General features: G+C 42.3%; 1 protein-coding gene across 1 annotated transcript in view; it reads right to left on the bottom strand.

The window, feature by feature from the left end:
• The window catches only part of ERICH6B (glutamate rich 6B), a 73,669-nt gene that overhangs the window by 36,686 nt on the left and 21,725 nt on the right, over positions 1 to 15,258 (bottom strand). The window contains exons 2-3 of the mRNA XM_053665415.1: positions 11,437 to 11,596; positions 4,842 to 4,919 (exon numbers count right to left, since the gene is read on the bottom strand). Of these exons, the coding sequence (XP_053521390.1) occupies positions 4,842 to 4,919; positions 11,437 to 11,596 (238 nt within the window). The remainder of the gene's footprint in view (positions 1 to 4,841; positions 4,920 to 11,436; positions 11,597 to 15,258) is intronic.

Here is a 15,258-nt window from a genome sequence, read left to right as displayed (position 1 = left end):
TTGTGTATCAGGATCAAAGCCCTGACTTCTCCCCAGCCCCCACCATGCTGAAAGTCCCTAAATTAATTTCTAATACGATGGTGTGGTTAATTGCAGGGCTTTTGTTTTGTGAAGTAATGTACACAAGTTGGGATTCTACTACCATAAGGATTTCCCCTTATTATTCTATCTTGTAAAATTCAACTAACCCTTCCTTAATAAAAATGTAAAGTCTTTCAGGGTACCATGTGTAGGGGCTCCAGTTTATTCCCTACCAAAGTGTCATCATATGAGCTCTTGGGAGGGGCCCAGGCATTCCAGTTGAGTCCTGCTGTCCAGACCTCGTGGGACCCAGCAACCAACTAGACCCTCTTTAAATGAGGGACTCTGTATACCAGAGTTTGAGTAGAGAGATGGACTTTTGGTCCTATGCCAGGTCACTCTGTCTTGCTACAGATACCCTCTCTCTCTGCTTCTTGATCTGTCTTCCTTTTTCAGGAAAGGACAAGGAAAAATATCCAGGTTCTGGGGCTGTGTGCTCAGCATGTCCCTAGGTCCTCTCTAGGACTTGGTACAACCTGGATCAGCAGAGTACTCACCCATGTGGGGCACCATCCCCACCTTAGATACTCTGAAGGGAACAGGGATCTTTGGATATATCATATGGGACTCTCACCATTTTCTTCCTCTTGCAGCACTTCAGTGATAGCATACACTAAAAAAATAGGAAAAATTACTAATAGAGTGTGGTGTGGTGAACTAGTCTATGACCTTTGGATCCCTGAAGGAATTAATTTAAAATCATCTTCTAAATGGCTAGGCAGACCAGGGTGGAGATCACATGTTTGGGGATAAGAAACTTCCATGATCTTTAGCAGTTTGAAGCCCATAGCTTATGACCAATAAATATTGATTCTTCTTTCTTTGTTTATTTTTTATCTTGCCCATTAGAATTTAAGTTCTGAGAGTGTGTGATGGGTTTTTCTATCTTTATATTCTGCCCGGTATATAGTAGGTGTACGGTAAATGTCAGTAGGTATATAGTAAATGTCATGGAATAAACCATTATTTTCCCTCTTAACTCTACTGGTAAATATTATTTCCCCCCCTTTCAAGATTTAACTTTAATTCAGATTTAAAAGCATTTACCCTTTGGCTCAGTTTCTTACCTGATCCCTGAACCTTGACACCAAGCCCTAGAAATAATGCCTCGGCCACTGGTCTTAATTAGGGTGCCCTAGTCTAAAATGGTTAAAAGGCTGTTATGGTGTCATGACTTATATTTAAGTCTTTCATTCATTTTTTAAAAATATATTTTATTGATTATGCCATTACAGTTGTCCTGTTTCCCCCCATTCATTTCCCTCCACCCTGCACACCCCTCCCCCTCCACTCCCCTCTCTTTAGTTTATGACCACATGTCTCAGTTCTTTAGATTCTATATTTTCCATACTATTCTTGCCCTCCCCCTGTCTATTTTCTACCTACCATCTATGCTACTTATTCTCTGTACCTTTTCCCCCCTTCTCCTCCTCCCACTCCCCTGTTGCTAACCCTCCATGTGATCTTCATTTCTATGGTTCTGCTCCTGATCTAGCTGTCCTCTTAGTTTGCTTTTGTTTTAGGTGTGGTTCTTAATAACTGTGAGTTTGCTGTCCTTTCACTGTTCATCTTTTTTATCTTCTTTTTCTTAGATAAGTCCCTTTAACATTTCATATAATAAGGGCTTGGTAATGATGAACTTCTTGAATTTGATCTTATCTGAGAAGCACTTTATCTGTCCTTCCATTCTAAATGAAAGCTTTGCTGGATAGAGCAATCTTGGATGTAGGTCTTTGGATTTCATGGCTTGGAATACTTCTTTCCAGCCCCTTCTTGCCTGTAAGGTCTCTTTTGGGAAATCTGCTGACAGTCTGATGGGAACTCCTTTGTAGGTGACTGTCCCCTTATCTCTTGCTGTTTCTAGAATTCTCTCCTTCATTTTAATCTGGGCTAATATAATGATGATGTGCCTTGGTGTATTCCTTCTTGAGTCCAACTTCTTTGGGACTCTCTGAGCTTCTTGGACTTCCTGGAAGTCTATTGCTTTTGTCAGATCAGGGAAGTTCTCCTTTATTATTTGTTCAAATAAGTGTTCCACTTGTGGCTGCTCCTCTTCCCCTCTGGTACCCCTATAATTCGGATGTTGGAACGTTTCAAGATGTCCTGGAGGTTCCTAAGCCTCTTCTCATTTTTTTGAATTCTTGTTTCTTCATTCTTTTCTGTTTGGTTGTTTCTTTCTTTCTTCTGGTCCACTCAGTTGATTTGAGTCCCAGTTTCCTTTCCATCACTATTGGTTTCCTGTGCATTTCCATGCATTTTAATTAGTTTAGCCTTTATTTGTTCCTCTAATTTGTGACTAAAATCAACATCCTGATCACCAGTGTTTTGAACTGTGCATCTGAAAGTTTGGCTATCTCTTGGTCGCTTAGAAGTATTGGTTCTGGGGCTTTGAGCTGTTCTTGAGCCATAATGTAACGGTCTGTTTGCACCTGTTACATATGAGGATCAGAGCCTTAGGTGTTCACCAGGGAAGGGCCACCCAGGTCGCTGGATTGTGATGCTGTATGTGGGGGTGGGGTCAGAGAGGGGCAGTGGTGTTTGTTCTGCTCTCTTAGATTTCTGTCCCCTCTGCCACTTCCCACAAGCAAATTGGGCCCTTCTGGTGCTGGTTCCTGGGTGTGTGGGCTTGTGTACCCTCCAGGACCCTGTGAGTATCTGCAACAAACTCTCCTGGCACCTTGATCCTGAAAGTCTTTCCAATTGGTGCTTTCAGGCTCTAATTTCCATTGCTGGGGCCCTAGCCTGAGTGGTCTGTCTCACTGTTCCTTTGCTTGGTTTATCTGCACTAGAATGTGTGACCACGGTCAGCCAGCTGCCCTGTGCCCTCACTGGGTCCGCCTGTTGCCACCCCATGCCTGGGATACGGTCCACCAATCTTTCCTGCCTGACCCCACTCCAGCCCTCTTACTGGTCTGGCTGAATGGTTCATTGTTGTCATTGTTGTACAGTTCAATTTTCTGTGTTTTGGCTGAGTTTTTGTTACTAAAACTTTGTTGTCTTTAAACTGGTTGTGGGAGGAGGTACAGTGTTTCCACCTACGCCTCCATCTTGGCTGGAAGTTCTCCTTTCATCTATTTTTTTATTCTGGTTCATGGTGTAACTTGTTGGTCTAGTCTCATTTTTTTGCATATACCCATCCTATTCTCCCAATACCATTTATTGAAGAGACTATATTTACTCCATTGTATGATCATGCCCCCTTTGTCATATATTAATTGATCATAGAGATATGGATTTATTTCTGGGCTCTCTATTCTGTTCCATTGATCTGTGTGTCAGTTCTTATGCCAGTACCAGGCTGTTTTGATTACAGTGACCTTGGAGTATAATTTTATATCAAGTATTGTGACCCATTCAGCTTTGTTCTTTCTCAAGTTTGCTGAGGCTGTTCAGGGTCTTTTTGGGTTCCATATAAATTTTTGAAGCATTTGTTCTAGATTAGTGAAATATGCAATTGGTATTTTAATATGAATTACATGATACCATAAAAGCCCTAGCAGAAAACATAGGCAGTAAAATTTCAGACATCCCGTGTAGCAATATTTTTGCTGATATATCTCCTAAGGCTAGGGAAATAAAGGCAAAAATAAACAAACTGGACTACATCAAATTTAAAAGCTTTTGCATGGATAAAGAAAACATCATCAAAATGAAAAGGGAACTGACCATATGGGAGAACATATTGGCCAATGATACATTGGACAAGGGTTTAATTTCCAAAATATATAAAGAACTCATATGACTCAATACCACAAAGACAAAAAATCCAATTAAAAAATAAGCAAAGGACCTGATAGACATTTCTCCAAGGAGGACATACAGATAGGTCATATACATATGAAAAGATGCTCAACATCACTAGCCATCAGAGAGACGTAAATTAAAATGACAATGAGATACCACCTCACACCTGTCAGAATGGCCATCATTAACAAATCAACAAACGACAAATGCTGGGAAGGATGTGGAGAAAAGGGAACTCTAATGCACTGCTGGTAGGAATGCATACTGGTGCAGCCACTGTGGAAAACAGTATGGAGTTTCCTCTATAAACCAAAAACAGAACTGTCTTTTGATCCAGCAGTTCCACTGCTGGAAATACACCATAAGAATCACCTACTCAAAATAACTTATGCACCTCTGTGTTCATAGCAGTACTGTTTACAATAGCCAAGCACTGGAAACAGCCTAAGTGCTCATCAGCTGATGAGTGGATCAAAAAACTGTGGTACATTTACACAATGGAATACAGCAGAAAGAAGGAACTCCTACCTTTTGTGACAGCATGGGTGAAACTGGAGAATATTATGCTAAGTGAAATAAGCCAGTCAATGAAAGAAAAACACCATATTATCTCACTTATAAGAAGAATCTAATGAACAAAATAAATCTAATGAGCAAAATAGAACCAAAGAAATAGAAACATGGAACAGGCTGACAGTGGCCAGAGGGGTGAGATGAGGGGGATAATGATGGAAAGGAGGGGAAGGGACTAGTCAAAGAACATGTATGAATGACCCATGGACATGGACAACAGTGTGGGGATTGACTGTGGGAGCTAAGGGGATAAGGGCAAAGGGGGAAAATTGGGATAATTGTAATAGAATAACAATAAGTTAAACAAAGAAAAAAAATAGCCCAAAGAGGGCTCTCTTTGGCTGATGGCTTGATAATTCTGTGTTTCTTACCTTCTCTGGGATGGAATGTAACTTTTGAAAGTCATTTAAAATCATCGTAAAATTATGAAATTAAAATAATACCTTCTGAATCTGACTTCAAGGTGGATAGTATTGTTGTTGAGCCTTCTTGCTCTGTTTTTAGTTTTAATTTTGAAGGTGCTGTTAAAAGACAGAAGAAGGTGGCCATTAATTATTTTAACCTTACACTTTCCAATGAGTTCATATTGGACATTTAGGGTCTGAGGTTCTTTCTTGGCACCCAAGGCTGATCAATGGAGGGGAAAAACCAGCTGGAAAGGACTGCTGGTATACATTGGATACTCTCTCTGCCCCTCCTGTTTTCTAGGATTGCAATGAACCAATGGCCAGGAAATGTAGCCCCTCTGTGGCCTTCTCCTCTGGCCCCCATGGGGCTAATTAGATCCCCAAGATAGATAGCATGACTGAGGTTGAAGGGGCACCTTAGAGATATTCTTTATTCTGTACGAGGAATATAGAACCATAGAGCCAAGTGGCCCCAAGACTGTGATAAATAATATGGAATGGCTGTCACTGTAGGAAGTGGGTATTTCTGCTGTTCTTGCCCCCTAACAGATGCATAATTGGGACTGGCTGGGAAACATGGGGTTGTCTAATATAGATCCACTAAGATATGCAATGGAGGCTACTATATTTTTCTGAGAACTTTTGTAAGTTCTTGGTGATGATTACTTTGTGTGTTCTGAAATTTTATTTTCTTCACTCATTTTTGCTACCACCATTCCCATGTGTCCCTCTTACTAAACATTCGTGCACATGTGTACACATATAAGTGTGCACACATGTGCACACACATGCACACTCAAGGTTTTATGCTTAATAGCAGAGAGGAGCAGGCCCACAAGGAAAAAGCAAAGACAAACTGCTCCATCTGCTCATGGGAGTAGCAGGCTTTGACTTGATCTGCCATGCGTGGATGCCTTGGCACTTGTGCATTGTCATTGACTGCTAGATCTTCTGCTGTGGCCAAGCTCTCTACAGACAAGAACTCTCCAACTTTCAAGAAAACTCATTTCATTGTGGCATGGCTCTCACTGTTAGGAAGAATTTCTTTTTCTTGATATATTTCCTGGAAGTTAGTGTTATGCTAGCCCTTCAATGCAGATGAAGAGGTCAGGTCTTGGTTTTATATGGCAGATTGCCAGGTATTTGCAGGCAGGCATACTATCTCAGAGACATGTGCCTTCCAGACTTTACACATCCTTTGCTTCAACAATTCTTAGTATGGCATAGTCTTCTGGACTGCTGTAACAACACCTTCTCCAAATCCCAACAGTCTGCTTCTAGCCCTCATAGAGTGTGGTAGCTCTTGGATGGACTAATTGTCCCTAGGCTGACCTTCAGTGCAAGCTAGAGTAGGGCTAATCACTCTGTATAGAATCTTTTAATTATATTTACTTATATTAACTTTTCTGGCTTTCATAGTAGTCATGCCATTGACTTACTGAGCTTATGGTTGAATAAAGCATCTATAATAGAGGGCTCCCCTACATTGTACCTCTCTATCCTGTTGTTTTTGTGGGCTTAAAAGCAACATTTAATTATAAATAGTTCTGGTCCCATGTTTCTGCCTGTCAAGATCTTTGGAATCTGATTACATCGTTCCCATCACCCAACAGCTTCAGGTCATCTATCAACACAAATCTTTCTCCTACATCTGTATCTATGGTCTATGATAAAATGTGTTGGATAGAGTGGCTCCCCGCTGGAACCTAGTTTGACTCTGCCCCTTAAACAGTATCTCTGGGTGATCATTCAGCAGTTACCACTCCATCATTTTACATTAGCATCCACCTGGTATTTCACTTTCTTGTCCACAGGAACATCAGGAAGGCTTTTGAAATGAAACACATTGTGGAATTTGAGTCTACTGGATTACCACCATTTCCTGACCTAAATAACTATCAAAAAGTGATTAAAAGCCAGTATTACTTGCTTTGTTCTTGTTAATCCTATGCTGGCTTCTTGTGATCATTTTGCTCTCAGTATTTGCCTCAGATTAGTTGTAGAATCATTTCCCCAATTTTTCACAGTTCCTCAAAAACTATAAACATGAATAAGCTATTTTTCTCTATGTATATATTCTGAGTGTATTTTATCTAGGTTAGGACACAACATTGTCTTTTGATCTTTTTACTACTTTGCTTTCCACTATTTCTTGCCTAATTTTGTTGTATCCTTTTCAATATGAAGGTCATTTTCCTTCACAATGAAGTAAAAATTAAACAGCAATAGAAAGACATGACTTTATCTGAGTCATTTCTCAACATTGCACTAAATAGTGACAGTATCTGCCTTGATCTTCTTTTTTTTATTTTAAAATATGATTTTAAAATCATATTTTAAAAGAACCCCAAAATTATTGTTGTTGTTATTGTTATTGTTACTACTACTACTACTTTTGGTAAGAATAAGTTAATCTTGGGCAATCAGCTCTCCTGACACTCTTTTATTATTATTACTATTTTTTTATTTAGTTATTTTTCAAGTACAGTTTTTTGTCTATTTCTTCCATCCCAGCCCCCCCCCCATTCTGTGCTCCCCACCTCCCTCCCATTTCCACCCCCCTTAGTTCTCATCCCTGTGTCCTTCATATTTGTTTCTCCAAATCCCTCCCCTTTTTCCCCCTTAAATTCCCTTCCCTCTCCCCTCTGGTCACTGCCCACTTGTTCTCTATTTCAGTGTCTTTGTTTTTTATTCTGTTTGCTTGTTTGTTTTATTGTTTAGCTTCCTGTCAAAGGTGAGATCATATGGTATTTGTCCTTCAATGCCTGGCCTATTTCACTCAGCATAATGCTTTCCAGTTCCATCCATGTTGTTGCAAAGGGTAGTAGCTCCTTCTTTCTCTCTGCTGCATAGAATTCCATTGTGTATATGTACCACAATTTTTGGATCCATTCATTTACTGATGGGCACCTAGGTTGCTTCCAACTCTTGGCTATTGTAAATTGTGCTGCTATGAACATTGTGGTACATAGGTTCTTTGAAATTGTTTTGAAATTGTTTTAGGATTCTTAGGATATAATCCTAGCAGTGGAATTGCTGGGTCCAAAGGCAGGTTGATTTTTATTTTTCTGAGAAAATTCCATACTGTTTTCCATAATGGTTGTACCAGTCTGCAATCCCACCAACAGTGAACTGAGGTCCCCTTTTCCCAACAACCTCTCCAACATTTGTTGTTTGTTGCTTTGTTTATGATAGCCATTCTGACTGGTGTAAAGTGGTATCTCATGGTGGTTTTAATTTGCATCTCTCTGATAGCTAATGATATTGAGCATCTCTTCATGTGTCTCTGGATATTCTGTATGTCCTCTTTAGAGAAGTGTCTGTTCAAGTCCTTTTCCCATTTTTTAATTGGGTTCGATGTCTTCTTAGAGTGGAGTCGTGTAAGTTCTTTGTATATTTTGGAGATTAAACCTTTGTCTGAGGTATCATTGGCAAATATGTTTTCCCATACAGTTGGTTGTCTTGCTAATTTAATACTGTTTTCTTTAGCCACGCAGAAGCTTTTTATTTTGATGAGATCCCATTTGTTTATTCTTTCCTTTATATTCCTTGCTCTAGGGGACATATCAGTAAAAATGTTGCTGCGCTGACACTCTTCTTAAAGTTTGAGCTATTTTCCTACATTTATTGTAGGTAACATTCTCATCTATTTAAACCGAGTGTGATTTTTCAAAACCCAAGTCCAGTGAGGGAAACTTTGTGTAAATGCCAGTTTGTACTTTTAGGAGCTTTCCAGCCCTGCTCTCCATCTGGTTAGGTGGTTTAAAGTAAATTATTCCACTAACAGCACCTCTCCTCTTTCTATTTATCCTCACCCACATTTTCCTAGATACCGTTCTCTTTCTAGTAAGACTATTTTTTTGATATAATATATACCCTTCTCATCACCATATCTGCTCTGGATCAGATGAGGATTCAGCAACAATTTCACAAGTATTTAACAAATATTTATACATGCTCACTGTATGCCAGGCACTAAGTCTTGAGGATTTCTATAAGCATGGTTGTAATGCTCTGTGTCAGAACTTTTGGTATACTATGTTTATGACCCTGGTGTGTGCCTGGATAGGTGGACACTGGAGGCCATCAATATCCTTTCTGATCCTCCTTCAGCATGCTTCCTCACATGGGTCACAAGGCATTTCTGGTACCTTTAGCAATCCTTCCATGTTGGATCTGCTACTCTCTGTAATAAGGTTTCAAGGATTTATCTGGATGTTTTTCCTCCACATTTGATTCAAAGTCTGATTTGTTGAGGAGGAATATGACATGTAAAATGCCATTTCTGGCCCACTATGGTTGAACAATCTCATAATAAAAATGTTTTAAAATAGGAAACTTGCACCCATTGTATTCATCCTATACTTGTGGCCTATGGTTCTCCAACACTTCTGCACCTGAGAATCCTCTGGGGATCTTGCTAAGAATGCAAGCAGGGATCTTGATAAAGGCTGGGGATCTTTATAGGCATCTAGTGGTGGGAATGCACAGTCTTGGCCTTATGGATCAGTAGTGTTGATGCCAGCTGTCATCTCTGCTTGTTCCTGCTGGCCCTCGGCCCTACACCACCAGCACTTTGAATTGCTTTTGTCCATATTGTCCCATATTGTCTGTGTTTTTCCAAAAGGCAGGTGGGTGGCTTTAGCCATGGGCTGCAAGTAGATTCTTTCTTGCATCAGCCACAGAGGGAATCCTTAGTGGTCTGTGCTCCAGCTGCGGAGGAACTGGCTTTCCTTCTTGGCATGGGCCCATCTTCATCATCCACAGATCATTTGAGTCACTTTCCTTATCTCTTCTTGACATGGTTTTGAGCTCTTCTAGCTTCCTGGACCTCCGTATTTCCTGGTTTCCACTTGCACACTTCCATCACTTTCTCTTATAACAATTCATCCTCTCAGAGAAGTTTTTTTCTTATATATTTGTTCCATTCCATTGGCCAGATCAATTATGTACCTATTACTGGCAAGTTTTGCTGAATTATTATCAATGCTCTTCAAGCAAATAGGTTGTAAAAACCATAGGCAGAAGGGGAAGAAGAACCTCCATGAATTTTAGGGAATTGTATATTTTTCCCTGTGTTTCAACCTTTGCTGTAAAGATCATCCCCTCACATAACTGCAGGAACCTGGGGTATGTCATTGACCCTGGGTAAGGGCTTCAATACAGTCCACACACCTTTGGCCCAGGGCACCCATGTCACAACATTTGCAGTGGCTGGCTAGACTTGAACTAAACACAGAATATATGTTGGTATTAAGAAACTCAATTGATAAGACAATTGCAAAACATGCCCCTATAGAACAAGCATGCAGAGTGCTTTAAACTTAAGTTAGAGACATGACTAGCTCTGTAAATTAAACTTAGAAACCAAAAGGATCATGGATTAACAGGTCAAATCAAACAGTAATTTCCAGAGGGCTTTTTTCATATATCTGTGAACCCAGAGATGGGTCCACAGAGATATGAACAGGCCCTATGCCCCTCTTCTGACACCCCAGCCTTCTCTTATCTTCTTTCTCCTATCCCACATCCCTTCGAGCTTAGCATCAGCACTTTCAAGTAATTACCTACTAAACGACTTTCAGGATGCTGCTTATGAATATGTAGAGAAATGCTTGGATTTTTTCTAGCTGTTATGCTTACTGACTTTGACATAGTTCCAGCGGTTGGGGCCCCATCAGAGCGCGTGTGCTGACAAAGGTCCAAGAAGATCTGATTTGGCCTGTAAAACACTCCTCATCATGTGCTGCCTGTGCTACCAACCTCCTAGCTTGTATGGGCTGCCCTTTGCCTCTCCATTCTCCGTCATAGGTTCGGGCACCTAATTTCATTTAATCACATTGGAGCTATGAAATTTAGCAGGCACAGATCAGGTCAGGGAGATGAGGTGATGGGAAAAATCTAATTTACTGCTGCCATGACTATAGATGTGAAACAAATCTGTGAACCTGTGATGGGTCAATATCACTAAGGCTGGATTTAAATTATTAATAATGGTGAGAAATTCAGTGTTTCATCCTCAGGATCCTAAAGTGAGGGGCCTTTGGGTTTATTTGGGTAGAGGATTAAGCTGCCCAGTGAAACCTTGCCAGACTGTCTCTGAGTGTCTTCCAGTTGTGGCCACAAATGTTCACACTAGGCTGGTTTGGACCGGTCTTGAGTCAGGGCTGGCTTTGACTGCACGCTAAGACAGAGTCTGGGGTTGTCCAGAGGGGCACCCACCACTGTCCATGTGATTATCTGGATAAGGCTCATCACCTTGGGGAATGGATCTGTAATTGGAGGAGGAAATGGCCTGTGTCCATGAGGGAAATAGAGCCTGTGTTCATGAAGAACAAGAACAGGAAGATTAATGAAGAGAGAGAAAAAGACTGAAGAAGGTAATTGTCTCAGTACTTTGCTGATGCCCTTTCTCTGAGGGGAGTCTGGATAGAGGAATTTTGCAGCAGGACTAGTAGAAGAATTTAACTTCTTACCCAAAATACGACTTCAAATGGCACAGGAAGCAGTTCATACCCTCATCATGAGAGATAATACTTAAGCCCCGATCTTTCACATACATGGAATGCATTCCTCCCCCAGCCCCTAGGGAGCCCAGCTGTGGGTGGGCAGCAGGTGCAGTTCCTCTTACCTTTGGTCTCATAGATGTATTCCGTCTGTGTGCCCTGGTCCTGCCAGGACAGAGACTCTCCATCATTCTTCATGAAGGATGTAGAAGGCTTCGTGACATAATAAAGAGACTTGCTAGCAGGTTCAAAGATGGGAGTAGGGATAGTGAAGAAGGTGGTCACCTGAGAGATGCCAGCAGGTGGGCTTCTGTCAGAAGGTAGCACAGGATTCAGTTAACTTCCAAACAGGCCAGGTAGGAACCCAGGGCCATGGCCTACTGGGAAGCTGGGATGGTTGTAGCTGCTCTCCAGCTCCTGTGGACTTCTGCCCATCTCAGATGGTGGTCACCACAAGGCAGAAAGGACCAGATTGTGGATCACAGAAGATAGCCTGTGTGCCATTTTGGGCAGCAGAGCCCCATGTTGCCAAATGCACTTCACTTATAGTGGAAGAATCTGTGGGTACCTTCAAAGGCCAATCGGCCAGGCTTCTATAACTGACTGTCCAATGTTCCGAAACATTCTGTCTTTTCTGGTTCATTGCCCTGATCATTCCAGTTGCCCTTCCTGCTTCATAGCTGCTTCAGACACAGTGGAAAAAAATACCAAGGTAGATGTCACAGTAGATTAACATCAAGCTCTGAGGTCTGTCCCCTCTGGTCTTCCTATTACAAATACTACCATCATTGAGAAAGGTTTCTGCAGGGCCTGATGACAGGGTGTTGGGTGTGGGGTACAGACCCTGCTGCCTGGTAGCTCATGATGAAAAGGGACTACCCCAACCCACTGACTCATACTGTGTCTTTTCTTAGGAATCTCTGACTTTTACCTGGGGGCAAGAAACCACAATTCAAAGGAATGAAAAGGGTCTTTGGGGTGCTCTGGCCCTGAAGTCATCTCATGTAAACTGGCCCAAGAGTTGTAAGGGAAAAATGCCCAACATATAAATGGGCAGAAACTATGGTTGGTAGAAAAACATAGACTTTGATGTCAGATAACCCAAGTTTAAATCTTGGCTCTTGCATGATAGTAGAGTAAATTTTGGTAATTTACTTAACTTCTGTGCCTCAGTTTTTGCACCTTTTTGAAAATCATACTTCCCCACAGGTGAGGACAAAATGAAAGTGGGGGAAATCAGGGCTCCTGGATGCAGGAACAGGGAGGGGGTCAGGGACTGCAGTCTGAAAGTGTGGGTGAAGTGGTTGAGGCAGAGAGGAGGAGCCACTCTTTCAAACCTGGAGACACCACCAGAAAGCTATTCTCTTTCATTGTCCGTGGGTGTTACAGGTAGGTCTTAGGTCACTTCAAGGGCCCTGTGGTGGGCCTGGGTTTGTGCCAGCCAGCAGGCTGGGGCAGAGCAGCTCTTTCTCGGATGTGCCATTGAAAGGGGACCTGGAGTCAAGCAGCAAGATGCTTGGGTCCTAGTCATATGACTGTAAGGATCAAGAACTAGTGGACACAGGTGAGCTTTTTAGGCAAGTGTCAACTCTTATCCTGCTCCAGGCCTCAAGGACAGATCAGGAGCCTCCTGTGGACTTTTCCTTCTAGTGAGATCATGCCTGTCCTACCTCACTCACCAGGTGCCCACTGGGACCCAAAGAGATAATGCAAATCCTCAGGAAAGGACCTTGAGAAGTCAAAGCTGCCAACAGACACAAGGATTATACTTAAGTTAATAGTGGCTCTGGCCATCTCCATTTCTGTGTACATTTACTTAGCACCCTCCATACCATGACTACCCCAGCCTGGGATGTTGCAGGGCCTTCTGGGGCACATACTAGGGCTCTGCTGTGGCCTCAGCACCCACCAACCTGGGTTGACACCAGCTCCCTGCTCCATCTGCAGTGGGGAAAGTACCCATGGGATCCCAGATCCCAGAGAGTTTTGACAATTCCAGGCCTGCTTTAGCAGCTGTTTCAGAGTGGGGAAGGGGCCTGGCATATGCTTGTGGGACCTTCAGGGCATGCATGTATAATGGGAGAGGTAGATTTCCTATTTATAAGAGAACCATGAAACTCTTGACTTGAATGCACTCTCCTTTCTAATCCCCTTTCTTAAAAGACACAAGTGTAACACTGCTTTCCTAGAGGTTTGTGGAGGGTTCATTCTTTCAGCAACCTTGTGTTAGGAAAATCCAGGACCTATCTAATCACTCCAGGGTCCAAACCTGAAATTTGGGGACCCAAGCCAGAAGCAAATGGACAGACCCAGGTTAGGCCCTAGGACTTCTTTGATCGCTGTGTTTTCCTCAGGGCTCTAGGAACAAAAAACCCACTCAGCTAAACTATGAAGAAAGGACAGTACAGGTGGGTGTGTTGGGAATAAAACTGACCAGGAATCATGATTCTAATTCTAAGAATGCTAAGTTCCCACGTGGTGGTTCATGGAGCTGAGAATGGAGAATAAAACAGTCCTCAGCACTCACTTAGCATGTCCTATGTGCTAACCACTGTTCTAAGTGGGCCTCATGAGTTAATACTCATTTAGTTCTCACTTTAGCCCCATGAGGCTGAAGCTCACTGTTGCCATATTATAGATAAGAAAACCAACACAGGAATACTAAGTGGTCACCCTATGGCATGCAGCTGGCAGGTGAAGGAGCTGAGATTGACAACCAGGCAGTCTGGCTCTGGACTTCCTCTTCTCAATCATAATATTTCTTTTTTTTTTTTTTGGGTGCTATAACTCTTGGTATTTTATTAACAGTTGCTTCTCCTTGCTTCTAGGAGCTTCCTTCCATTAGTCTTTCTCCCTGTTTCTTTCTGTTTTTGATCTTCCTTCATTTAGCCTTTTGTTTTTGTGCTTTTCAATCATAATATTTCTAATGGTCACTTCACTGTCAGGCCCCTTCACTGCCACATTGTGTAATGTTCTGTGAGTGTCCGTAGCTGAGGTGTTGGGGGCCTTTGAAAAGTCACTCCCTTTTACACATTGCCTTAATGGGGGGCAATCCTTTCAGATCCATGTTTCTGTGCCCCTGGAAGTGTGAAGCATGGAATGAGGGGGCCAGTAGAGAGCAGGAGTGGGGGGCTGGGCCTTTCCAGGTCTAAGGATACCCCTGCATAGAGCCCTTAGTTCTCAAGTTGTAATCTGTTGCTTCCCAATGCACCAGAGCTGGGAGTTTATCCCTGCTTCTAACCATAGCCAGCTGGCCTTGTGCTTTCATCATACCTAGTGTCAACCCACTTTCCAAGTGGACAGAAATGATCAGTCATCCTTTGGGAAAAGATTGTAGGGGCTGAGACTCAAGGACAAGTACTGTGAATCAGTAGCTGCCACCCCCACCCCCTCCACCATTTAAAACATTTTTATCATTTATTCCACAGGCATGTTATTGACCATCTAGTGTGTGCCATGCTCTGTGGCAGTTTAATGAATACTCACTGAATGATCATTTATACCTTATAAGTATGCCTGAGCAAACAAGATCACAACTTCCTTTGGACATTTATTAATCTCCTTAGTATAAGCACATGGGGCCCTTTGCTCTCTCTTCCCTGTACCCCCTGCACTTTCACCTCTGCAGTTCTAGGTGCCGGGGCTCTGAGCTTGGGACCTGTCCCTCACCCTGTGAGTGACTGAGTGGCAGAGGGGAGCAGTACTGAGAGGTCCTTTGTATGTGACTTCCAGAAGATGTCACCCTGATTGAAGTCCGTCCTTCCTCAGGACCTGTTCCCTGCATCTCCTTCCCCTCTCCCCACTCCCTGCCTTTGGAAATCTAAAGGCTCCTGAAGCATCATCCATAAGCATAAATTTCCACCAGATTTATCCAACAAGAAAACTATTACCTTGTATTAAGATGAAGCAGGGTTTGCGATGAATAAGTCATCTTGAATTCTATTGGG

The sequence above is a fragment of the Artibeus jamaicensis genome, unplaced genomic scaffold (genome assembly GCF_021234435.1).
Source record: "Artibeus jamaicensis isolate MK-2021 breed Jamaican fruit bat unplaced genomic scaffold, CSHL_Jam_final contig_414, whole genome shotgun sequence".
Taxonomy (NCBI): Eukaryota; Metazoa; Chordata; class Mammalia; order Chiroptera; family Phyllostomidae; genus Artibeus; species Artibeus jamaicensis.
This window is presented reverse-complemented; position numbering and strand designations above follow the sequence as displayed.